This window comes from Filicampus tigris, chromosome 11 (assembly GCF_054856515.1).
Source record: "Filicampus tigris isolate MCC_2025a chromosome 11, RoL_Ftig_1.0, whole genome shotgun sequence".
In the NCBI taxonomy this organism is placed as follows: domain Eukaryota; kingdom Metazoa; phylum Chordata; class Actinopteri; order Syngnathiformes; family Syngnathidae; genus Filicampus; species Filicampus tigris.
The window spans coordinates 24,451,250-24,474,342 of NC_141227.1; the positions used below are offsets into that span (position 1 = coordinate 24,451,250).

The following is a 23,093-nucleotide window of genomic DNA, read 5'->3' on the forward strand; positions in this document are numbered from 1 at the left end:
TTGTTGTGTAACACTTGACCAGCTCAAACTTCTCCATTTACAACGGAGAGCGCCCCAGGCCCCGCCTATTGGGCGCGGCCAGCAGTGGCTTGGTATGATTGGTCATTCTGCATGTCAACAAGGCACAATCGGACTCTGATTGGTCGGAACAAGTCCTACGCTTTGCCTTTTCAAGTTGGCGCTGCCCGTCGAGACTCGGGTTCGACTGTCTTTGTGCCGCCCTAGTCCAAACTTTGTCGGCTTCCAGAGAACACTTGACCGGCGTGAGCTTCCGGTTCGCTCTCGCGGTTCTTCTCGTGTCGAAAGTGGACTTTTAGTGTCAAGGCGAGCGCCGCTGAAACTTTTTCTTGTTCACTCGACTTGGACAAAGGAAGATGGCAGACAACGAGGAGCAGCAGCAGCAGAAAGTGTCGTCCAGCTCGGCTCTCTTCAGCGACTTGGTCCACCACTACCAGGCCGAACCCGAGACCGAGCCCGAACTCTACGCCGGTCTGCCGCTCCACGAGCAGCCCAAGCAGGACCTCTTCGGCCTGGACGACATCGTGGACTTAGTTGGCGGAGCACAGGATGCCCTGGAACGGCACATGGCTGAAGATGTTGAGCCACACGGGTTCACGGAACCCCCCGAGGAGGAACCCGACTTACTGGACCCACAGGCGGAACCGGTGTCACATGTGAGGCAAGAAGAAGAAGAAGAAGAAGAAGAAGAAGAGGAGGAGGACGACGACGATGATGATGATTATGATGAGGAGGATCGCATGCCGGACTCCAGCGGCACCCCCTGCTTCCCCCACACGCCCTCACCTCCAGAGGCCAGTGGAGAAGCCGAGCCACAGGTTTGTCCGGAGAGCGACGCCCTCCCCGCGGCGGCTCCAACCCAGCCAGCAGCGCCATCCCCCGCACACGCAGCGAAGCCACCGGCCGACACACAGCCAGCACCGGCTCCAGCATCTTGTGAGTATAAAGACGCTCGTCACCGCCGGCGGGCAGATGACTTTTGTGACGTTTGATGTTATTTGAAGCGCCAACCGAGACATTTTTGGGGGTGCGAAGTAGACGCCAGCCAGCTCGGACAACAGTTGACGCCCGCTCGTGGACGTCTGCACGCGGCTAGCACGCCTCGCATAACCCGCTGACATCGAGGTCAGGGCTCAGCCACACATCGGTGGGCATTGGTGGTAGGAAAAGTAACATTTGCACAAACGTGATCTCCCTACGGTTTTTTTTTTTTTTTTGCTTTCGTTGGGTGAACTGGCTCCATTTCCAGTTAGCCTGTTAGCTGGCGGCTAATCCGGGCTTGTCGTTCTTGTTTGACGGCGATTCGCGGTGACAAGAAGCCGGTTTGTTGACAGCCAGTGACAGTAAGCGCGCTTGAAGGTGAAGAGGGGCTTTTCGAACAAAGTCAAACCGAAGGAACGGGTAACATTTCGCGTTGTGTTGGCGGGGACGTCTCCGCCCCGGGCTGATGGGGTTTGATGCGGCCCACCTGTTTGGACGCAAACGTCATAGGACGATGTGCTGCATCATCGGCTAGTTTGACGCCGAAAAGCGCCTATTCCCACGCACTCGCAGGCAATCTGATTCGTATAAACAGATCGGATGAAGTTTATGTCCGACGTTTGAGCGTTCCAGTTCCAGAAGACATTTTTTGATGTGATGAGCATCGTCCATCTGCTCCTTGCCTCCGCCCGTTGCTAGCTACCGCGTAGTTCCTTTATCGGACAAACCGAATTGCTCCTCTTCTGGGATTTGGAACAAAACGAAAGCGGTAGAAACACTTAAGGCAGTTGCAGCTCGTGAATAGAAACACCTTGCTCGTTTTTAAAACGGAAATGGTGGCCTATCGACGTCGGATGAGTTGCGCACTTGCTCGTCGCTCCCAAGGAGCTTGTTGACGTTTGTCCACTTAACGGTAAGCTGATTGTTGTTTCTTCACACCCCTGCCGGCCAGTTGTCATCTCGTCCCTATGTTCTTTTGACAGGTGTTGGAGGATTTTAATGCTTTCGAGTCAGCGTGCCAAGCAAGTCCATTTAAATTTAGGCGGCTCAGACGCGGGGCTGTCCGATAACGGAAGCACGGTTAAATCAGATTAGTCACAACAAAGGAAGCTGCGAAGCATGGCCACCCATTTTTTTTCCCTCCCAGCATCTCTTCCCTGATTGCACCAAGATCGTACCCTCATTCCTTGTGGCTACAACCAAACTGTGTTTGGATTGATCGTCTGCCCTCCTCACAGTTCACCCCCTTTAACCAGCACCCTGAAAACTGCTAGTTAGCAGATAGGCCTGGTTGTGATTAGTGTGAACAGCTTGGGGCAGAATGAATCTGTTGATGCAGTTGGCTTTGTATTTGGAGATGAGGCAGATTGCAAGCAAACAGGCCTGTAGGCATGGAGGAAGCCTGCCTGCCTGCCTGCCTGCCTGCCTGCCTGCAGAGCGAGAGAGGGGGGGAGAGTGAGGCAGGGAGCCAGGGCGGGGCCGCCTGATGGTCCAAACCACAAACACTCAGAACAAAGATGCAGCTAGGCTTAGCGTAGCATACTTAGCTTGAATGCATATCCTCTTCTAAGATACTGTTTGTCTAAATCTTTTGATTTTGCTTCTCCTGCCATGCTGGTCTGCACGAAAGGCACCGATGCGGTACAGACGGGACAAAGCAAACCCAGCAATTTCAAAGGTAGTATTACAGCTGTTGTAGTATGGAATACAATAATGAGCCACAGGTTCATTTTCCACTGTGAATTAAAGAACACCTCTCCCCACCAAAATATAATTATAATTTGATCTTGACCATGAAACATATAAAACAATTTCCTGCCTTTCACACAGAACCCATTAAATAAAGGTGGCATATCTTTTTTTGTCTAGATCCAAGATGACGTTAGTTCCTTTCACGTTGCCCAGTAGCGTACATGTGAACGCGGTATCGGGGCTACAGAGGTGATGCATCTTTGCAGTAGTATCAGAGCCGTATCAGGTTGAATGCTGACTGTAGAGTAGCCCCTTTCACACACTTTTTGAGAAATTGTTGCATCTGAGACACGAGGGTAGCTAGCATTTAGTTGTAGGAAATGACAATGGCTCAGTAGTAGTTGTTTTAGTGTTCCACGGATTTGTGTTCTTGTACTTGCCATCACCGGAGAGGCAGGCTGTTGGTACTGGTGGAACGAGTACCCCCAAAGAAGTGGTCATAAGAACGCTTCCATATGCGTTTCAAACAAAATGATCCGTGGAACCAGGCCTTCCTGATGTCTTGGTTGGCTCACTTGGAAGCGCGCATTTTAAAAAGGTTTGCTTCGATGAGGCTTCAAGATGGTTCAGGCACCAAAATAAGGCTGGAAGCACACTGACTTGCCATTTCTTAAACTCCCCTTTTTTTTTTCTTCCTTTTTTTGTTTTTTAAACCAACAGTGTCATCTCGCTAAGTCAAAAAAATACAACAACTGGTTCATGAAGCAAATTTGAAGCTTCATTTTCCCATCACCAGAGAGAACATTAGGACAGATGGTAGGAATTCAGTTCCAACTTCGAACTGAATTTCTAGCATCTGGCTTAATGACTACAAATCTGCATTTTTGGTTTGGTTGCTTCCTAACGTGGTGGATGTCGTTAGGTGGTACATTTGGAAATGTTCAACTTTTCCGTACAGCCTGCTCATCTTCACAAGTTATTTGAACAAGCCCCCAGATCCTATCTCTTGTGTACTTCTTAATGTGGTGGAAGACCTTCTATTCAAACAGCAAGCCATGAATCCTAGAGTTTATTTTTGAAGTCCCTGGAGCCTAATCAGACGACTCCCGCTGTGAGTCCCGCGTCGTTTGTCGCGAGTCGCTTTGAACGACAGGAGGGCTAATTGACCTACATGCTTGTTTTGGGTCACCTACATCCATCGGACTGTGTCGCTCAGGCGTCGGGTCAGCTGGATTACCGGACTGTTTGTTGTCTTGGTGTCCTGGTTACAGATGAGAGCTCCGGGGCCGTTTTGGTTACCGTGCCGACACACACACACACACAGCAGCTGACAGACAGACGGAGCACCAAATGTGACCAGACCTGACATCCAGCCCCCGGGTCCAACTTTTAGCACTGTCACTGGCTGCGTAACTGCCCGTTACTCATAATGTGCTGAGTCATTGGCCTCTATGGTGGAGACGATGACGTCTATGCAAGAAATACATGTGTAAATATCGTCGAGAAGGTCATTCATTTCAGTAATTCAATTTAAAAGTGATATTTCTGTGTTATTAGACAGTTATTAAACACACTGAAAATACTTTTTGGAAGACGGAATTCGCACGTTCTCTCTGTCAGAGAGCATTTTCATTTTCCGTCATGTTTGTTGTTGTTGCTAGAAGTGGTGTACAACTGTACTGCGTTATACTGAGAGCCCTTCCAAATATTCAGGCTACCTTAATTAGCTACACTAGAGGGACGAAAAACACAATAATAATCATTTTGTGTATTGATCTTAAGATTGTTTAGGTCAAAGGTAAGGTTGGCTAAGAAGAAATTTCAATTTGGAACAACAGACTAGCCAAATGATTGTTGGTCGGAGATTAGCCCGTGAGTGGATTGAGACTCTTGACGTTCAATCCATGTTTACTGAACTCCACCGGGGTTTTCGGGTTCATTGTTGGTGTTGAATGAGTATTTTTGGTGTGTTAGCATTGTTGCGCAAGTACAAAGCTCAAAGTTGTTGTCGCTGGTTCATTCGTAGGCTGTCCCCACGGCTGGAAGCTAAACGTGGACCCCAGAGGTAACCAAGCAAACATTCGACCAGATTAATCACCTGTGATTGACAACCAATCAGATGCATGATTGATTGTGATCATTGCACTTGATTTGGTGAAAATAATCCGAGCACTGTGATTGACAACCAATCAGATGCATGATTGATTGTGACCATTGCACTTGATTTGGTGAAAATAATCCGAGCACATGTTGATTGTTTCATTGGTGAATATAAATATCACGATTGAAGGCGCCCGCGCTGTTTGACGTCGATCTTTCCTCGCTCGCCGTTTCCTCTTCCTGCTTTTATGTTCCAAATTCCTCAGGGAGTTCCAGCTGTTTAACGACACTCCCGTTAGATGCAATTTTTTGCACAAGGCGACTTTTGACTTGACAAGTCCGCGCTGAGCTCATGGATAAATTGCTTTGTGTAGAAAGTTTTTGTTGTTGTTGTTGTTGTTTCTACATCACGTTCACTTAGTTTGGACCACCAGATCATTCAGTGTCCTTCTGCTGTTCGCCTTATTGTGATTTGTAATTTAGTTTATGTTGGGAAACAAGCACTAGCTTTCTTTTTTTTTTTTTTTTTTTAACTTTGTGCTGTCGCAGTGCTTTGTTTTCGTATGACAAACAAAATCTTTGGTAGACAACCTTCGGATATTTTGGCACAAGCTGCTATTTGTCATTTGACCGCTTAGAACTTTGTTTTCTGTGATGTCATGTCTTGTGTCCTTTATCACGTCCTCACACACACACACACACAGTGTTCGGATACAGTCCCCTGCAAAAATATTGGAACAGCAAGCTCAGTTTCTTTTTCTGTTGCATACTCAAGACATTTGGGTGTTGTTTTGTTTGTTGTTTTCCAAAGCGAAAGAAAAGGTTTGCCAATGTCTTATTTTGATTAAAGGCGAAAGATCATCAATCTGCTTTCATGAAGGACTACAGAAAAATCTGAGAATAAGAACAGTTTAAATTAGAACAAGTTTAAATTAAACAATGCCTCCAAACCATTACTCGAATGTTGAAATAGTTGTTGATTTAATCACGGCTCAGGAGGCTGCAATTTTAGGGTCGTGTTGGCCATTTCCAGGGTCCTTAGGAGACGATTGTCTGATTGCTACTGACTCATGTACTCATGTATATTAAACGCATGAGCAACACAAAATTGAAGTTTGAGACTTTTTACTTTTTGTCATTGCATGATGGCGCGGTGTGGCAACCGAGCGGGATTCAGCTTCACTATGGTCAGCTGTTGACAAAACGTATCGTGATGAAGGGAATGTTACGTCCTCTGGCAGCTTTAATAAGTATAACACCGTTATTGTTATTTCCTTGTCTCCCCTTGTGTTCATCGAGGACACTGCTGTAATGGGACGTCCCGTATGCGAGGTTGATGAGTCAGGAGTTGGTCTGACTCAAGCTTAGCTGATGGAGGCTGATGCGTCGCTCACTTCTGCTGTCATGACAATCTGACTGATTTTGCTCTCTGCCACTTTCTGTCATTTCTCCCGCAGATGCTCCTTCTTCTCCTTCTAAACCTCAGCCTCTGATGCAATTCCCCACAGGCAAGTTCTTTCTGCTCGCTTTGTTTTCCCACCCCTCCTCTTTGTGTTTGTCTCCATTGTAGTGTCGCTGCCGTTGTGTATTTCCGTCACCCAGCTTGAGTGGAAAAGATAACCGTACTGCATGCCACGAGTAGACTTAAACTCCTGCAGCATGAGGCACTTGTGATTGTGTGCGACTTATGCACTGCAACGTGTTGTCTCGTTGTGGCAGTTAGCATTTGTAGGCAGGCTCGACAGTAAATGTAGAAGAGTGTAGATAATAATGATTCTCTTCAATGGTCACGAGCATAAGACATTTTAAGTGGCAATTTTCATACGCTGTGCTTTGAGAAGAATCATTATACGACAGGTTGTCGACCACGCCTAACATGGATTACTGGCGCCAGACCTGGGACGAATATTGGACGGCCCTCGTGTGTCAGCACTTATGTGTAGATGGACACCAGGCAAATGCCGGAAAGTCTTGTCTGCGGCTGGTCGTCGCTGTCCCCCAAAACCTTGCAAGATCACAAGCGTTTAAGTCAAGTCAAAAAGCACTCCTGACAACCACTGTAGGAGCTCTGATTAATCATTTGGTTTGCTTACCCACAAGGCTTCAATATTAGCTGTAAAAGAGTCAATGTTTAAGTTGTCTCAGCTAGAAACCAACAAAAAAAAAAATATCAAAGGCGTGATGACGAGTGGGTGCCCAGGAGCATGTCCACCAACCGCAGTTGAGCTTTCAGCAGTACTTGGCTGGTCTTGAGCGCCGAAGGTCTTTCATTTGTGGGTTCTACCCAGGTTTGGTGGCCACTGTACGGAATGGAGTTTGTCTTTTGATATGTGCTGTATTGCATTCTCCCTCCTCCCTTTCTACTCAAGAACTTGGGCAGAAGGGTGATTCCCCTGCTCCCATCTCCCCTCTCTCCCCTCTCCACTCCCCTGATTCCCTGGAAGAGCTCTCTTTGACAGAGAGCCCCAACCAGCCCTACCCTGCGGGATCTGCTGTATCCCAAGGCTCATTTCCCACTCAGGCCCCTGCTGGCCAGTCCAAGAAAATGCCCTGGGAGGATGACGAAGAAAAGTCTGGACCTGGCCATAGTCAGAATAAGGGTGAACTAGATCAGTTAACTGGTCCTTACCTGAGCTTAGGTAAAGATCCAGGGCCTCACATTCTATGTGAAGACAGTGGAGTGTCCTTTTCACCTGAGGAGAAGCATCCTAGTGCAGAACCCTCCCCCGTGACCCCCCAGATGGTTGCCAAGTCTCACATTGCCTCCTCTAACCCAACAGAGCACTGGGATTCGCCGTTCCTAGCATCACAAGACAACTCCAAGGTCGCTATGGATTCCTTTTCCAAGGAAGCAGCTGCCATTGATTCTCCCGGATACGAGCCAGAGCTGCTCAGCAACCCTTCGGATGAAGATGACGACTTGATGTACGAGGTGAAGAAGAATAATAACCTATTTGACGGCTTTTCCCCGCTGGCGGACAGTGGCTCGTACAACTTTGGCGAGTCCAAATCTGACCACAGAGCCACTAAAGTGTCAGAAAGTCCCACCCCAGATCTTGTCCAGTACAGACAATCTGAGGAACTCCAAGATAGCCCACCATCATTCTTAGACGAGAGGAAAACATTTGAGACGGAGGCCATCGATTCCCCCATGCAGCCAGTCTGTCACCTCTCATCTGGCCTTGAAGAGGAAGATGAAGATGAAGAGGAGGAGGAAGAGGATGCTGCTCTGCCACCATCGCTTCCAGACATCCTGAAGTCTTCCCCCCTCAACCCTGACAAACTAGACTCTGGCTCCTCTGAGGGAAGTCCAGAGGAGCAGAGCCCCATTCTTGAACGTAGGATGATGGAGTCACCCAACCCCCCGATCAACCTGTCAGCCAACAACCCCTTCGCTCTGGATGCTAAAGTGTCTCTGCTTAAAGAGATGGCCGATGAAATGGAAGTGAAAGTGTGTGACAAACCAAAAGATGAAGAGGTGAAAAGCCTCGGTGCGTTTGATCTGGTCAAAGGGGCTGAGGAAACTACCCCAGCACAGGTGAAAGTAGAGGAGCCCGTCAAGGTTGAGCAGAAAGATTGGTTCTCAAGTCACGTTTCCCCCAAGATGCCAGAAAAGTTTGAGCCTCTCGACTTGGAAAGCAAGAAATCCCCCGCTGAGGATTCCGATTCGGAGTCACCAACCGCAGACTCTCTCTCTCCGGTCCTGGAAGCCATGGCCAAGAACCCCGCCAGTTTCCAGGTGGAGAAGAGCCATACCAGGGTGGAGCTGGAGGAGCCCGAGGTGGCTGAAGAGGTCTCTGAGCACGAGGTGTCATCTGAGGAATTTGAGTTCATTGAGAGACCACCTAAAGGAGTAATCGATGAGTTTCTTGAGGCTCTCGATACTTCCAAGTTTGCAGCCCCCAAGGCCCCGGAGATCCCCATGGATGAGGACCTGAGCTTTGAGCAGAAAGGGGCGACCTCAGTTTCTGCGTCTGCTCCACTTCCTTCTGAGATGGCCGGAGAAGTTCCAAGTCAGAGCTCGTACCGCCTCCTAAACCAGTCCTCCCCCCAGAAAAGCAAGGCCGAGCTGGACAAACTCGCCGTCCAGGAGCCCCCATCTCAAACTCCGTGCAACCTTTCCACTGTCCGTAAGCCTGAAGAGGCGGTGGCGCAGAAGAGCGCAGGGAGCAGCAAACTGTTCAAGATGCCGAGCGTGAACATTTCAGCAGGTAAACAAAATCACTTTGAGCATGGAATCACCCCCCTCCCTCCATCCCTCCCACATTCCGTTTTCATTGGCTTCTCCATCTTAATCGAGATAACGCCCATCATTCTTTTCTTCTTCTCCGTTGTTTTCTCCCAACCAACCAGAAGCCTTTTTTACCGTTAGATCCCATCATGATCTCCTTGACGCCCCACCTCCACTTTCTGCCATCCACGCTTTTGCAATTTCTTTGTTCATTTAACCCATTCATTTTTTTTTTTAACTCTGGTAAGTAAGATGTATATCTTGCCCCCAACTAAACAAGCTAAATTAGTATGCTAATGCTCAACCTAAATGAGCTAATAACCCACAATGTATAATCTGGAAGCCAACACTCACTCACTCACAGACGCGTAACAAAGAGAGCAACCCCACCCTCTTCCTAACTGGAACTAAATGTGTGCTCTACCACAATGCATTTTCCAAACGAAACAAAGCAATGCTTTCATTTTACTCTAAATATTTTGTAAGAGATCAAAGTGCACACTTGCTTGAGATTTATTTCAAAGCGTTTCCAAAAATCAATGTAGAAACGGTTTAAAATTGAGCGTGACCATTAACCTAAATGCATGGACATTAGTTTCCCGAGTTGTTTTGCTGTTGTGGTTTTTAACACCAAACATCTGAAGTCGAAAAGGTCGTTTTTAATGGAATGAAACAATGAAACTTGATTACCCATTGAAACGGCCCGGCTATTTGACTTTTGATGGAGATTTGCATTTGGGCCTGTGGCCAAAGCAGAACAATCACGTTGAAGACGCAGGGATCACGTGTCCAAAGGAGGAGATCTTTCTCCAGTTCACAAAGTTCACCTCGTTTTTTCTGACTTTGCACAAACCAACTCAATGCTTTGATGGGTGATTCCGACGTTTAACAGTACGGGAAGTCGACTGGGACCGGCTTTCATTGCTCACAAAGATAAATGCTGAAATACGATGCAGGTCCGTGTCTTATGAACAGAGTTCTTTTAAATATCTGCTTCCCTTCCCTTCCTTTCCGCAACTTCTGGACGCTTCTGGTTCACCGGCAAGTTTGCGCAGGACTGCAGACAAGTTTTGTTTCTTTGATGCTCGTCTTGCCGCAAGCAAGCGTAACCCCAACTTACAAAAGACGTGACTCATCCCACACGAGACGACTCAGCTGCGTCTTCACTGATATTTTGTAGTGGATGCGTTCTGTGTGCGCGAGAGAGCGAGCAAGAGGGATCCCCTGCTAATTAAAGCCTCCTCCCTGCATTGCGACACTGGCAGAGCCTCTAAAGGTTTCTGTTGAAAGAGAAGCGTCAGCAAAGAGTTTGTTGTACAGCTGACTCTTGTCAATATGTGATAGGCTTCACACTGTGCTTTTTTTTTTTTTTTTACAACTAGGAATACGGTCGTTGTAAAAATGTACGGGTGAGGTCCGTAAAGTGTAGATTGATAGGATAAGGCGCATACTTGCAATTTCTGCGTGTAGAGTGACTCAGCCTTGTAAAGCAGCCAAGATGAAGGTGAAATGTCAATGGCTGCGTGAAGGCAGACTTTGTCCCTTTATGTAAGCAATCCTTTCGACATGGAAGCGACATTGTATTTGCTAAGCGCCGCTCTCAACGATTAGCACAGCCAGTAAATCATGACAGGAACATGACATCATTCAAAGGCTGCGGAACAGCGTGGCGCTCGTACCCAATCTGCTTGTTCGTGGAGTCATCCTGGAGTTCAAACATCAGCCACTAGACGGACAGATGAATGAATGAGGAATTCGCTTTTGAAGGAGACAGCTGCCCTCAAGTGGAGCTACCCTGCTACTACTACTCAAGCAGAAATGTTTCTGTACTTGTGATAGATGTTCAGAAACCATTGATTGAGCTAGAAGTTGGTCAGTGAATTAGACCAAATACCGGAAATTGATTTTTTTTTTTTTTTTTTTTTATCCCATCTGACTTTGCTCGAGAGGCAGGGCACACCCCAGACTAATTTGAAACCTGAACCCTGGCTAGAAAGCCTACGTACTTTTAAAACCCTAACCCTGACTTGAAACCTGACATTGAACCCCTAAACCGTCAGTGAAAACGAAAAAGTTTTGGAACCCCATGCGCGGCTTGATACTACTCTTACTTGAAAAAGTTCATCTGGGAAACGTGTGGTGCTGTGTGTTTGCGGCCGTTTGTCACAGTGTTGCGCAAAGGACTGTTGCAATGTCGAAGAATGAATTTCAAACAGTGCTGAATAGGTACAAATGTAGTCAAATGAAGACATTTGAGAGTGTGTCAACTCCGTTTGGCCGCCCCGTACATGAGGATCCTTGAGGGCGTTGATGGAGTCGGTGACTCCATTGCTTTCGTTGCCGAATGAGTGAAGGGAGGGCCCAGGCTCTTTTTGTTGCTGCGTCAGAGCGCCGCTGGCTGACGGTCAGCTGACTGCTCATTGGCCCTCTGCGCTGTTAAAGCAGCTCACCCCCACCCCCGCCCCACTCCCGTGTCCCTTCCTTCTCGCCTCCTCTCCCTCGCTGCCAGTGCAGCGGTTGCGGGTGTCCATGTGGAATGCGCGCTAGTGATTGTCCGGCATGGAGACGGCACGCGCAGACACGAGCAAAGCTGCGTGGAGGCAGCAGGGTAGGCTGACATCTCGCTCGCTTTACTTGACGACGACGACGACGACGTGTTATGGCTCGCGGACCGACTGCCTGTCATGTGCTTAGCGCTCAGTGGCACGGATGAAACGGGTTTGTTTCGTCCTGATGCCTCTTGGAGGCGCTTTTGGAGATGAAATGTTATCGTATTGTTTGGGTAAATATTGCTTCAAAAACATGGAGGAGATCCGGATAAGCTTAAAGACGAGTACGGTACTTCTTGTCATGATGACGACGACATGTCTGTAGTGTATTGAAGTGACTTCTCCTCGGACGCCTCCGCGGAGCAGATGAAACTCTGGCTAGTTTGGTCGCGATGCCTCTTTGACGATGATTCTAAAAGATTGTGAGGGTTAAATGACTTCAATAATATCGATTAAGCTTAATGACGATTTCAAATTCTTACAAGCCTACAGCCAAAGTAGTGGTTGCTTCTCTTTTCTACACGAGTACGTCATACCGCAGTATGTTCACTGAACATGGACTGTTCCGTTTGGCTTAGCCAGGGAAAAAGCTTCTGTCTGACTTTGTCGTCCGGCTTCATCAAACATGAAGCATCCCCCAGGCCACAAACGTAGTCATCAGTCTGTATTTGGCAAGTCACGATTGTATTTGTGGTTGTGCAAGTTTTCCATCTGCTATTTTGCGTGCGCGTTTGACTGCTGGTGAGCTGGGAGTTGTTCGTTATCTTTGCAACATCGAGCCAAGGACCTTTGTCCGCCCTTGCGCTGTGTCCAAAGGTGGACGGCAGAAGGAGAGCTCGAAGCCTTTCGGAGCCAGGCGATCTTTGCCGCCAGATCGGCGACTGGGCGCAGGGACTCAAATATGCTCATGGACTCCAGGCATTTACTCGTTTGTCTGGAAACGAACTCTTAGCTGCTTCGTCTTTGATTTTTGAGAGATCTGATGTACTTTTCTCTGGGCACCTGGCCTCTTGCCCCAAGGCAGCTGGGACAGGCTCCAGCTCAGCGGAGACCCTAACGAAGATGAGCACGATGGAATTGACTTCACATTGCTATGTTGTCATTTAAAGGGAAAGCAGCAATAAACATCATCATCATCATCATCAGCTGCTCCAAGTTCTCATAGCTCATAAAGGTTTCTCCCTAAAAGTGATTTGAGCCGATACGTAGCTAATGATGGAAAATCAATAAATACTTCAGCGATAAACGTGGGATTACTGTACTTCAGATTTGATTTTCATGTTTGAATCACCATGAATGTGACTCACGGTCATAGTTTGGTGATTACTGCGCTCCAAAAAGTATCCCAAGTTGAAAAACGCTGAACAGTTTGCTTTCATATCATGAATACAAATAGTCCTCCTTCTGGCCATACAACAGACAGACACATGACGGTCACGCCAGTTTGTGGCGGCTTCCGGCATACTCGTGGTCTTTCGACTGCTCGGAAGTCCTTACATGGATTCTTCCAACATCTCCTGGTGTGGAGCTTTGCCTGCTTGTTGGTCACTGCCTCCTTCTTAATCCTCTCTTCTCCTCGTTTGTGCAGCCTCTTGTCTCGCCAGACGGCTTATGTAACGCGCGCGCGCGCACGCACGCAGGTCCCTCATGAAGACGTCATGCTCTTTTATGCCGGTGTTTGATTGCAACGGTGCGCCGCAGATTGAGTGGGTTATTTGTAGTCTGACTTTGATTGGCCGAGCTGCAGATTTGGAGAACATCCAGTAGATGGCGCTGTAATAGACTTGAGCTAGGATGCTTTGCTTGTCTGGTACGAAAGGCTAATTGTAGCGAAACAAAACAAATGCCTCGTTTTGGTTTATTTACTTTCAGCAAAAATATAACTGGGGGCGGCACGGCGGTCGACTGGTTAGCACGTCCGCCTCACAGTTCAGAGGTCGTTGGTTCGATCCCGGCTCCGGCCTCCCTGTGCGGAGTTTGCATGTTCTCCCCGTGCCTGCGTGGGTTTCCTCCCACATTCCAAAAACATGCTTGGTAGGTTGATTGGACACTCTAAATTGCCCCTAGGTGTGATTGTGAGTGCGGATGTTTGTCTCTGTGTGCCCTGCGATTGGCTGGCAAACAATTCAGGGTGTCCCCCGCCTACTGCCCAAAGACAGCTGGGATAGGCTCCAGCACGCCTGCGACCCTTGTGAGGATAAGCGGTGTAGATAATGGATGGATGGAAAAATATAACTGTTTAAAAACAATTCAAATCATTCTAGAGTTGCGGCGATGAGTGATTCTGTATTCATTTTTTTAAATTAGAGATGAAATAGTTTGATTTTGTTTTTTCAATTGACACCAACTCCAGTGGTGGGCAAAATATGCCGCATTGGGCCACATATGCCCGCCAAATATTTGCATTATAATACAAGACTCCTGTAATATTGGTTGGACTAATGTACACATTTTGCCTAAAATTGGATGGTCAAGATTTATTCATTATTCATTGATCTAATCAAAAGATGGGTTAATTTATACATGCGTAATGTGTTTAATCCATATGCATTTAAGAATTTTAATTATTTGAATGGGTCCGGTATAATTTAATTAGGAATAAAACTTTTTTTTACTTGAGTGCATTTTTTAACCTTTAGTTACAATTGATTATCCATCATCCATGACCTATACCGCTTGTCCTCACAAGGGTTGCGGGGGCGTGCTGGAGCCTATCCCAGCTGTCTTGGGGCAGTAGGCGGGGGACACCCCGAATTGGTTGCCAGCCAATCGCAGGGCACACAGAGACAAACATTCACAGCACTCACAATCACACCTAGGGGCAATTTAGAGATGGAACCCACGACCTCTGAACTGTGAGGCGGACGTGCTAACCAGTCGACCACCGTGCCGCCCTACAATTGATTCATGGAATTAATTTAAAATGAAAATGCCTTAAATTGTTAAACTAAACTAGATGTATTTTATATACACAATATTCCTTAACCTTTATTTTTAATAATTGAGTAAGTATAATTCAATTTAATTTTCTTAAAACAAACTATTACACAATTGGTTAATTGATCGTTTTTAAACAAACTATTACACAATTGGTTAATTGATCGTTTTTAAATATCACATTGTATTAAAATGAGCTATTTTACATAGCATTGCAACATTCTAAATTTGTATTTTGTTTGGATAATTGATTGTAAAGTTGAAAATGAGAAGAATTATAAAAAATTTACGCTGTGTTCGTTTTTAAACTCCAACGTGGCCCTTGAGTTTTTTTCTCGAAGCTTCTCATTCAGCACGTGCACGCGCGAGACACAACCGCGCATGTCCGCGTTTGGTTCTCGCCTTGACGTGCGCGCGCATCTCCCCAGCGAGAAGCGCCGAGCCGCGCATGCGCGGACGTGACGTTGTCGTCGATGGGCGGGGTCGCAGAGCGGCAGCTGCGTGTTTCCGCCGAGGCTCAATATGGACGCCAAGCAGGGTCAGTGCGATCGTCACGTTTGATTCATTCGTTCGCTCGCGTGTGGTTTGTGAATGCGCGGCGCGGCGAGTCGAGGCTGCTTTGCATTGAGTCGCCGGGCCGTGCGTATGACGAGCCGTGGGGGGAGGGAAGCAGTCGGCCGAGTCAGTCAGATCAGTGACGAGCGCGAGCGCCCCCAACCTCCCCACCCCCCACACCCGCGGAGGTCATGCGGGACGGACGGCTTGACGTTTTGTTCGGTCGCCGTCGTCCGCCGGGGGATGGCGTCCCCATGCCTGCTGCAGGGGGGTCGCGGTGCGACGGCGGCGGCTTCCACTCGGGGCGGATGGTGACAAAATGAGCAGCGGCGCACAAGCGGGATCGGCGGCCGCTGTTGAGCTGGCTGATGCGGGCTCTATTTTTAGCCCGGGCTCCGGCGGTGCTCGCCCGCCTGAGACCATATGTAGCCAAGCAGCCCCTTTTGGAGCGCGGTACCGCCTCTTTTCTTCTCCGCCTCGTCGTCGTCGTCGTCGTCGTCGGCGCCGCATATTGAGTTGACTTCATGTCCGCGCAACGTGCCGATGGCTATCATTCACGCGTCCCTTCTCACTGTGTCAGAACAGTCCAAAGGAAAATCGTTTGCGACCGCTCGTGCTCTGCTGAGCGTTCAATGACGTCATTGCTGCTGCCTCATTTGAACGTACCGCATCTACTACGTCAACTGCTCAATATTGAAGAAATACTCATCCTAACCTCGTGTCTTGAAAACAAATGACTGCAAACAAAGCTCTACAGCCATCTGTGTTGTTGTGCCACAAGGAAATGTGTCTGGCGGGGGGCGTGATCATTCAGCTGATTTCTTTGTTTAATTTTGTTTCCTTTGGCTCGCAAGCGCAGACTTGGGCTACGAGCGCAGCATTGTGGCAGTGACCTGGACTCGCTTCACAACGAGCAGCGCTTTTGCAAGTTGACAATTGTTCGCAAAAAACGAGGCTTCAAAAGCGTATTTATTGCCGCCCGCAGTTGACATTGACTCAAAGTCGGCAGAAATCAGAGCCGCACCTTGTCTTTCAAACAGTCCAACGCTAAATGGCTTCCATGCTGTGGCGCTCGATTACGGCTTCTTCGTACTTTGACTGCAAATGATGATTATATTTCGAACTGAAGTGAATTATTTTTGATGATGATTCAGTCAGAGCGTTTACACGTCAGAGAATAGAGAATAATGTTGGTCATTGTTGTCCGCAGATGTTTGCAAGTGTCTTATTTGGATTCAACGTGAACGTAATCAGTCTGCTTTGGGGGGAAGGCCTGAAGGAATTGATCCAAACGGTGAAGGTGTCGTGTGTGACTCGGAGCGCTCACGAGCAGCTGCTGCAGCAGCTTGGAATGGAAAGCCTTTGACGAGAATAGTTGCTAATTGCCCAGCGTAGACGGACTGCGGGGTGGTCGGCAAGCGGCCGAGGCGTGTCCAAATGACTCATCAGCCTCACTCGGTCTGCGGAGCGAAGAGCATTCGCAATGACCGACGGCATTTCAAAGGCGGAAGCGCAAAGACGTCGATCGGGTCATCGGGATGCCCGCCGGGTCCTTTGCCGGACGACAGATTGCATTGATTGTTGAATACGTCGAAAGGGACAAATTGTCGATTGAATAATTGACAATTACTTTGATCATTGATTCACCACCAAGAGCCACGGTTGAACTTAAATTGGCCAAATCTCGGCAATTGCAGCCTCTCGACGGTCGGTCTTGTCTGACTTCTGCCGTCCGCCGTGAAAACAAACTGCTTTATTATTTATTTTTTTATTAAATAAAAGTGTTAAATCCAGCTTAAGACGCTGGCAAACTTTTTCTGCTTTTTCTTTGGAAAACAACGATCAGCGTTTGGGCTGATTTTCTGTCTGGTGTTACGGACCAAACTAGTAACTGGACATCAATCAAAATGTTCCTGTTTTTGAACAAAGGGATTTTGTTATCCTGACTAATTGAACCCTAACAATGTTCTTACTGGTATTCTTTTGTTGATTAGGAAAAACACTCAAGCCAAAAAGTTAGAAACTGCTTTTTTGTTTGTTTCAACTACAATGATATAACAAATTGAAAAAGACACAATTTACCGAAAAAGAAATGGTTTGAACAAATGACCGTGATTACGTTTACGTGCCGTCAGCAATCGGGTTCCTGAAACATTGGGGAAAACCCGTTCGGACGCACGCAGTTCCTCCCGCATTTGCATATCCCGATGGACAACGTGGTCACGCAAATAGACGTCATTTCCACATGTTACTTTCTACCATCAACAAAACCCGTTAAAATTCCTCGTGTGATTCGGCTACGTCTGAACTCGGTCCATCTCCTGCTAGTGTGTTTCTGGTGGTTTGTCCATACAAGCACTTTTCCGGTAGTGAAAAAAACGAGATTCCTTTTCAGAGCACGCACGGAAAACAAAGCAATGTTCCGTTCAAAGGAGGTCACCCGACTCCATTTATAGGACCGAACATTTGCCGTCGAAAAGGAGAAACCCAGGGGTCTTATTCGGGTTTTTCAAATCCCGAGCATATTTGGGTTTTAAAAAACCCACCGTCTAGTGGTTAAGATTAGAGTTACAGCCAGAAATGATGAGCTAACTTTTGCTTATTTCACTGTCAACACGTTTCCTTTCAGCTGCTTCCTCTTTGCCAACCATCCATGTCTACCATGTCCAAGTTCTCCATTCAAATGATGAACACGTTTCCGTTTATTACAAGCAACTTCTGCTTCTCTGCACAAACATTTTTTTTTTTTTTTTTTTGTCCGTCCTCCACGTTGGACAAAACCAGTAACTGAATCCCGATCCATTTTTGTTTGTGCAATTTCTGCGCTGACAATTGTAAGAATTGTAACAATGTTTTTTTTTTTAAATCCAATTAACTGAAGTAAATATTGAAGTAGAGTGAGTGTATTCTTTGTTGTTGTTTTTTTTCCCGGCATCCTCAGTGGTGGATCTGGTGTACTGGCGCGATGTGAAGACGACGGGCGTGGTGTTTGGTGCGGCGCTGCTGCTGCTGCTGTCGCTGACGGTGTGCAGCATCGTCAGCGTGTGCTCGTACATCGGCCTGGCGCTGCTCTCCGTCACCGTCTGCTTCCGCATCTACAAAGGCGTCCTGCAGGCCATCCAGAAGTCGGACGAGGGCCACCCCTTCAAGTGAGTCTTGGCCGCTACGCCGCCGGTTGGTTCCGTGAACCAGCTGGCAGCTCATCATCATCATCTGTTTATTTCCACAAAGTTCACATCAGAATCCAATATTGTTTTTACATTGTGAAAAATGGACTCCCTCAGAAGCTTAAAGCTTATAAATTGGGGTCCACCACACCAGCACCTAACTCCGCCATATCCAAGCTCATTTATGTATGATTAGAGAAAGTGTGTGCAGTGCCAGGCAAGCGCCTTACAGCTTACAAGGGAAAGGACGTACAAGTCATCATTTCCGGTGTTGTCCGAAGGCAACAATCGCAGCACGCCATCTTCATGTACTCTTTACATTGTGATAACCTTCCCAACCTCAGCGATCCGTGTGCACGAGAAGAGTTATAATTCATTCCGCATAAGAATCTCGGCTTACATGAAGCCATTTTCTCCGGAGGAGGCCACGCGTCCGTCGCAGCCCTCCTCCAATAAACACATTTTCTTTCTTCCGTTTCTTGGATCAGTGCTAGCGTCCGCTGATGACTTATCTTTTTTGTTTATTGTATTTTTTTTTTTTTAGGACAACCGGCCTCTGCGTGCTGGATTTTGTTTTCGATTTGACGACTTGTGATGCTGAAGTCTGTTGAACTTGAGCATACTGGCCCGCAACCAACGCTTGCCTAACCCCATTCGATTTGCTTTTTTTTTCCAATTCGCCTCTGTCAGCAGTGAATGAATTTTCCAAAAAGATGAGCGCTCGAGACCGAGTTTAGGGAGACAAACACAAATAATGAGATGATAAAGTGCCGTTTGTGGGTTGTCCTTGGCTAACATTAGCTTAGCTGCCTGGCTTACTCGTCAGCCTGTCGCCATCATCAATGGATGGCTTCATTTCAACAAGAACGGTGTGAATTGAGAAATGACAAAGCATTTTTACGGTGAGGAATTGTGGCAATTCTGCTGATAACCAGCAAAAGTCAGCAAGCTTGCGTACAGCTAAACCTTTGCTCAAGCGTTATGTTTTTTTTTTTTTTGGGGGGGGGGGACCCAATTATGAAATGTAAATTTATTGAAATGTTGTTGACTGCGCACATGCACAAATGTGAAGTGGCTTTGAGGGAGCGAGAGTTGCGGTGAACGTGTGCATGCTGACGTCTTGTTGCAGGCACTACCTGGAGCGTGAGGTGGCGCTGTCCGAGGACATGGTGCACAAGTACAGCGACGCCCTCCTGGACAAAATCAACAAGACCGCCAGTGAGCTCAGGCGTCTCTTCCTGGTCGAGGACCTGGTGGACTCCATCAAGGTGCAACTTGTTCTTGCTCTTGGACGTGTTCGGATGCTTTCGCCAAACTAAAGCAAATTGTGCCCCGTCGTCCAGTTTGCCTTGCTGATGTGGATCCTGACCTACGTGGGTGCTTTGTTCAACGGACTCACGCTGGTCATTCTGGGTGAGCGGCGCGGCGCAGCGCGGCGCAGTGCGGCGCGGCGCGCTTCCCTACCTGCGGCGCAAGAGCAAAACTAGAATAACACAAATGGGCGATATCATTTTGTTGCTCTTCTTTCTCTTTAGCTGTTATTGGAGCGTTCAGCTGTCCGATCATCTACGAGAAGCACCAGGTGAGGCCTTTTCACACCCACCTTTTGTGCTTGCTCTTCTGCCTCCTGTTCTCTTTTCAATGTTTTTTTTCAAACCATGTTTTTAATTTTGTTCCAGGCTCAGATTGACCACTACCTGGCACTAGTCAACAACCAAATCAAAGACATTGTTGGAAAGTAAGTTCACTTGTTAGCCTTACCAAAAGTCCACCAAAAATAGAGCAAATAATAATATAAAAGTTGGTATTTTGAAAAGAAGGCCTCAATAAATTCACATTTTCTTGACGTATGCAAAAAAATCGGTGTGGAAATTTATATGACGGCAAACATATGAAAGCGTCAATTTGAAAGATTGATGTAAAAACACAACAAAGCTTGGTATGAGAGAGAAATATTTTTACGGCAAAGCATAATAGCAGAACTTAAAAAGAATTGTTGCCGAATTGTTTTGTCACAAAAATGTCATAGTGTCAAGTAAAAATGTTGGCAAAACTAACCATTTTTTTTTCTCTCTAAATGATCGTGACAATGAAAAAAATTGTTGACATGATAGTGTGGAAAATGTTTTTACATTTCTTTGAATAGGTGGAAAAGTTTCCAATGTTATCAAGCTACGACGGAAGAAGGCACCAGAATGGAACCTAGAGGAACACCAATTTGAGTTTTTCTCTTTTTCTTTTTTGTCTTTCAGGATCCAGGCCAAAGTTCCTGGGATGAAACGTAAAGCCGAGTGACGAGAAGGAGAAGAGAGAAAGTGCGGGGAGGAGGAGGAGGCTGGCTGGACGGACCGGACGGGAAAAGGGGGCTTTTTGTCCACGAAGGGAGGGCGGGAACGTGAAGGAACGAGGGAGGAGGCGTCGCCCTTCCAACTTTATTTGTAAAATCTTAAAAACACTTTTTTTTTCCCCTCTTGTGAACTTTTGGCTTTTCTGGAAGAAGACAACAAAGGTCTGCTTGATGTGTGAACTTCCCCCCCCCACAACCTGCTTCCCTGGGGGAGGTCCCATGCTCCCAAGGTTGTTGTTTTTTGTGGCTGCCGATTGACACTTGTTGTTTATTTAAAAAAAAAATTAAAAAAACGTGAGTGTACTCGTAAGGAAGTATGTGAGAGAGAGCACGTTAGTTAGACAGGCCAAATGTTTTTTTTTGTTTTGTTTTGTTTTTTCCCCTCCAGCTGGCTTCTTTCTCCTTGTGGGTGGAGGATGTTTGTTTTGCGTGCAAAGGATGCCAGCGGGCGTGGTGGGTGGCCGGGCTTTGAGCATTTGCCAACGTCATCATCATTTTCATCGTCGTCGTCGTCATCTTCACGGCTTGTGAGTAACTCGCTAGGATCATCTTTCTAGAAAACGTTTTGGCAGTCTTGTTGTTTTGATGTCATGGCCGCTGTGTAGTGATGGAAGGAACACGTTTACAACATCAAATCGTTTCCATACAAGACGAGAAGCAGAAAAAACAACCAAGGCATAAAAACGCATATACTATGTGGAGCTCAACTCTTTATAAACTTCCAGCATTTGTTTGAATTGTGTGATCGACTTGTTCATACTTCAATTTGTGACCAGAAAAAAGTTTGTGGAATGCGTTGTGAGATGTAAACATTATCCACCAATAAAGCTTCTAGAACAACAGACGATAACACGCTACCGCCTCCTCGTCATTTTGACACCGACCCGAATGTTACTCGCCAGGCAAGTGCAGAACCAAGTGGTGCTGATGCACCTGCGCTTTTGCTCACTCGCGGTGGGGAAAAAAAAAGCCCTTCTTGTGCAGGCCGTTTATTTCCCCTTCACTTTCCTAAAATTAGGAAAATAGATGAAAGGAGCTATTTTTACTGGTCTAAAATCTCTATTTTGAGTTGTGGGGTTAAAGGTAAACTAACAGTAAGGAAGAAGTTTTATAATTGATCTTGGTGGGGTTTTTGTACATGACCAAAGCTGCCCTGTGAACAGGGGTGCGTAGACTTTAGATCCACTGTCGCTTCGCTTCACCTCCTTTGTGACGGAGCGTCTCAATTCCCGCACACAAGGTCTTGCGGCACGGTGGTCAAATGATTAGCACGTCCGCCTCACAGTTCAGAGGTGCTCTATGTGCCCTGCGATTGGCTGGCAACCAATTCAGGGTGTCCCCCGCCCACTGCCCGATGACAGCTGGGATAGGCTGCAGCACGCACGCGACCCTTGTGAGGACAAGCGGTATAGACAATGGGTGGATGGAAGTTCTTTTGGGAAGTAATCCCTCTCTGGGCTCTGGCCCCATTGTATACCTCGGACGGAATTTGCTCAGTTGTCACGGCGAGATAGTGATGGCAAAATGAAGCCCCATAAAGCAGTCAAGCCCTGCTGGGAAATACTTCACACACACGTAGGGGCTTCAAGAGGATTCATTTCCTCGCCTACGCCGTCGTGCGGACATAAAAATGTATAACATGTGTAACAAAGTTACTTTGGTTACTGGAGTGATTGCACTTGTTTAGACATAATGGCTCAACAGCGCCTCTCTCTGTCATGCGGTGGATATAAATGGCTGGGTGTGTCGCAATTGCCGCCAGTCCATTTGTGTCGCTGCCGAGGTGAGTTGGGTGCCGCTGTGCATTTATTAGCCACAAAAGCTAATTTAACAATTTCCTCCTTAGCGTGCCGATAAGGCTGTCTGGGACTTGTCGTGTGTTTGTACAGGTACATTTTTATTGTATTTCTTTTATTTTACATTTCTGTATGAATGTGGCGAGTCCATTTGTGCCGCTGCCGAGCGTGCCGATCTGGGATTGACCAGTGCACGTCGCGTGTTTATACAGGAAGTAAACGAGTCGAGCAGCCATCACGTCTCCTGTCACTTATTCAAGCATAACACGACGCAGGGAGCAGGAGATTTGAGCTCCATCTTCATTGAAAAGGGTTACACATGCTTGGTGCTTGCAATAAAACGGTGGAGTGTAAACAATATTATTTGAAGAGTGTTTTAACATGAATTGTTCTGTGTTACTTTGTTTATGTTTGTGCTTATGATAGAAGTGAACCTGTGAAATAAGGGGGCAAAATAAAGTGGTACTTCATTTTTATTTGAAAACAATATTTTTTTTCCCCAAAGTTTTTGGACTCGGGCGGTATCTTTTTTGCAGAGAATTTCATCTGCTTTAAAAAAAAAAAAAAAACTCATTCACATGGGACTGATGAAGCACGGGTGCATAGATATGAGATTGCAAGTTTGTATAGATTTGGAAGCATTTCACTGCCGCTTTTATTTCGAACTACTGTACACGCAAACCTAGTGAATCATTTCCTGAATCGGTCACGTGGTACACC

The 23,093-nt window shown here is 46.9% G+C and overlaps 1 protein-coding gene across 8 annotated transcripts; it reads left to right on the forward strand.

Moving 5' to 3' along the window:
• Positions 1 to 96: 96 nt before the first annotated feature.
• LOC147140271 (uncharacterized) lies at positions 97 to 21,427 on the forward strand. Of its 8 annotated transcripts, none has more exons than XM_086044324.1 (11): positions 97 to 954; positions 2,630 to 2,677; positions 4,718 to 4,756; positions 6,249 to 6,299; positions 7,161 to 9,002; positions 18,005 to 18,212; positions 19,360 to 19,498; positions 19,574 to 19,643; positions 19,766 to 19,812; positions 19,910 to 19,968; positions 20,483 to 21,427. In XM_086044324.1, exons 1-11 carry the CDS (start codon positions 375 to 377, stop codon positions 20,523 to 20,525), a joined length of 3,126 nt encoding a protein of 1,041 aa, XP_085900450.1. In that variant the 5' UTR covers positions 97 to 374; the 3' UTR covers positions 20,526 to 21,427. The 8 variants fall into 8 exon arrangements, with proteins under 8 accessions (XP_085900450.1, XP_085900451.1, XP_085900452.1 ...); XM_086044328.1 differs by having other exon boundaries at positions 104 to 954; positions 7,572 to 9,002; XM_086044325.1 differs by lacking the exon at positions 4,718 to 4,756 and having other exon boundaries at positions 98 to 954.
• Positions 21,428 to 23,093: the final 1,666 nt, after the last annotated feature.

What these genes read in the sequence shown, in the direction of transcription:
- LOC147140271 (XM_086044324.1), top strand. Translation starts at nt 375, where the DNA reads ATGGCAGACAACGAGGAGCAGCAGCAGCAGAAAGTGTCGTCCAGCTCG. An exon ending in TCTGATGCAATTCCCCACAG is followed by an intron (nt 6,300 to 7,160) that starts GCAAGTTCTTTC and finishes TTTCTACTCAAG; the next exon opens with AACTTGGGCAGAAGGGTGAT. An exon ending in GAGCGTGAACATTTCAGCAG is followed by an intron (nt 9,003 to 18,004) that starts GTAAACAAAATC and finishes CGGCATCCTCAG; the next exon opens with TGGTGGATCTGGTGTACTGG.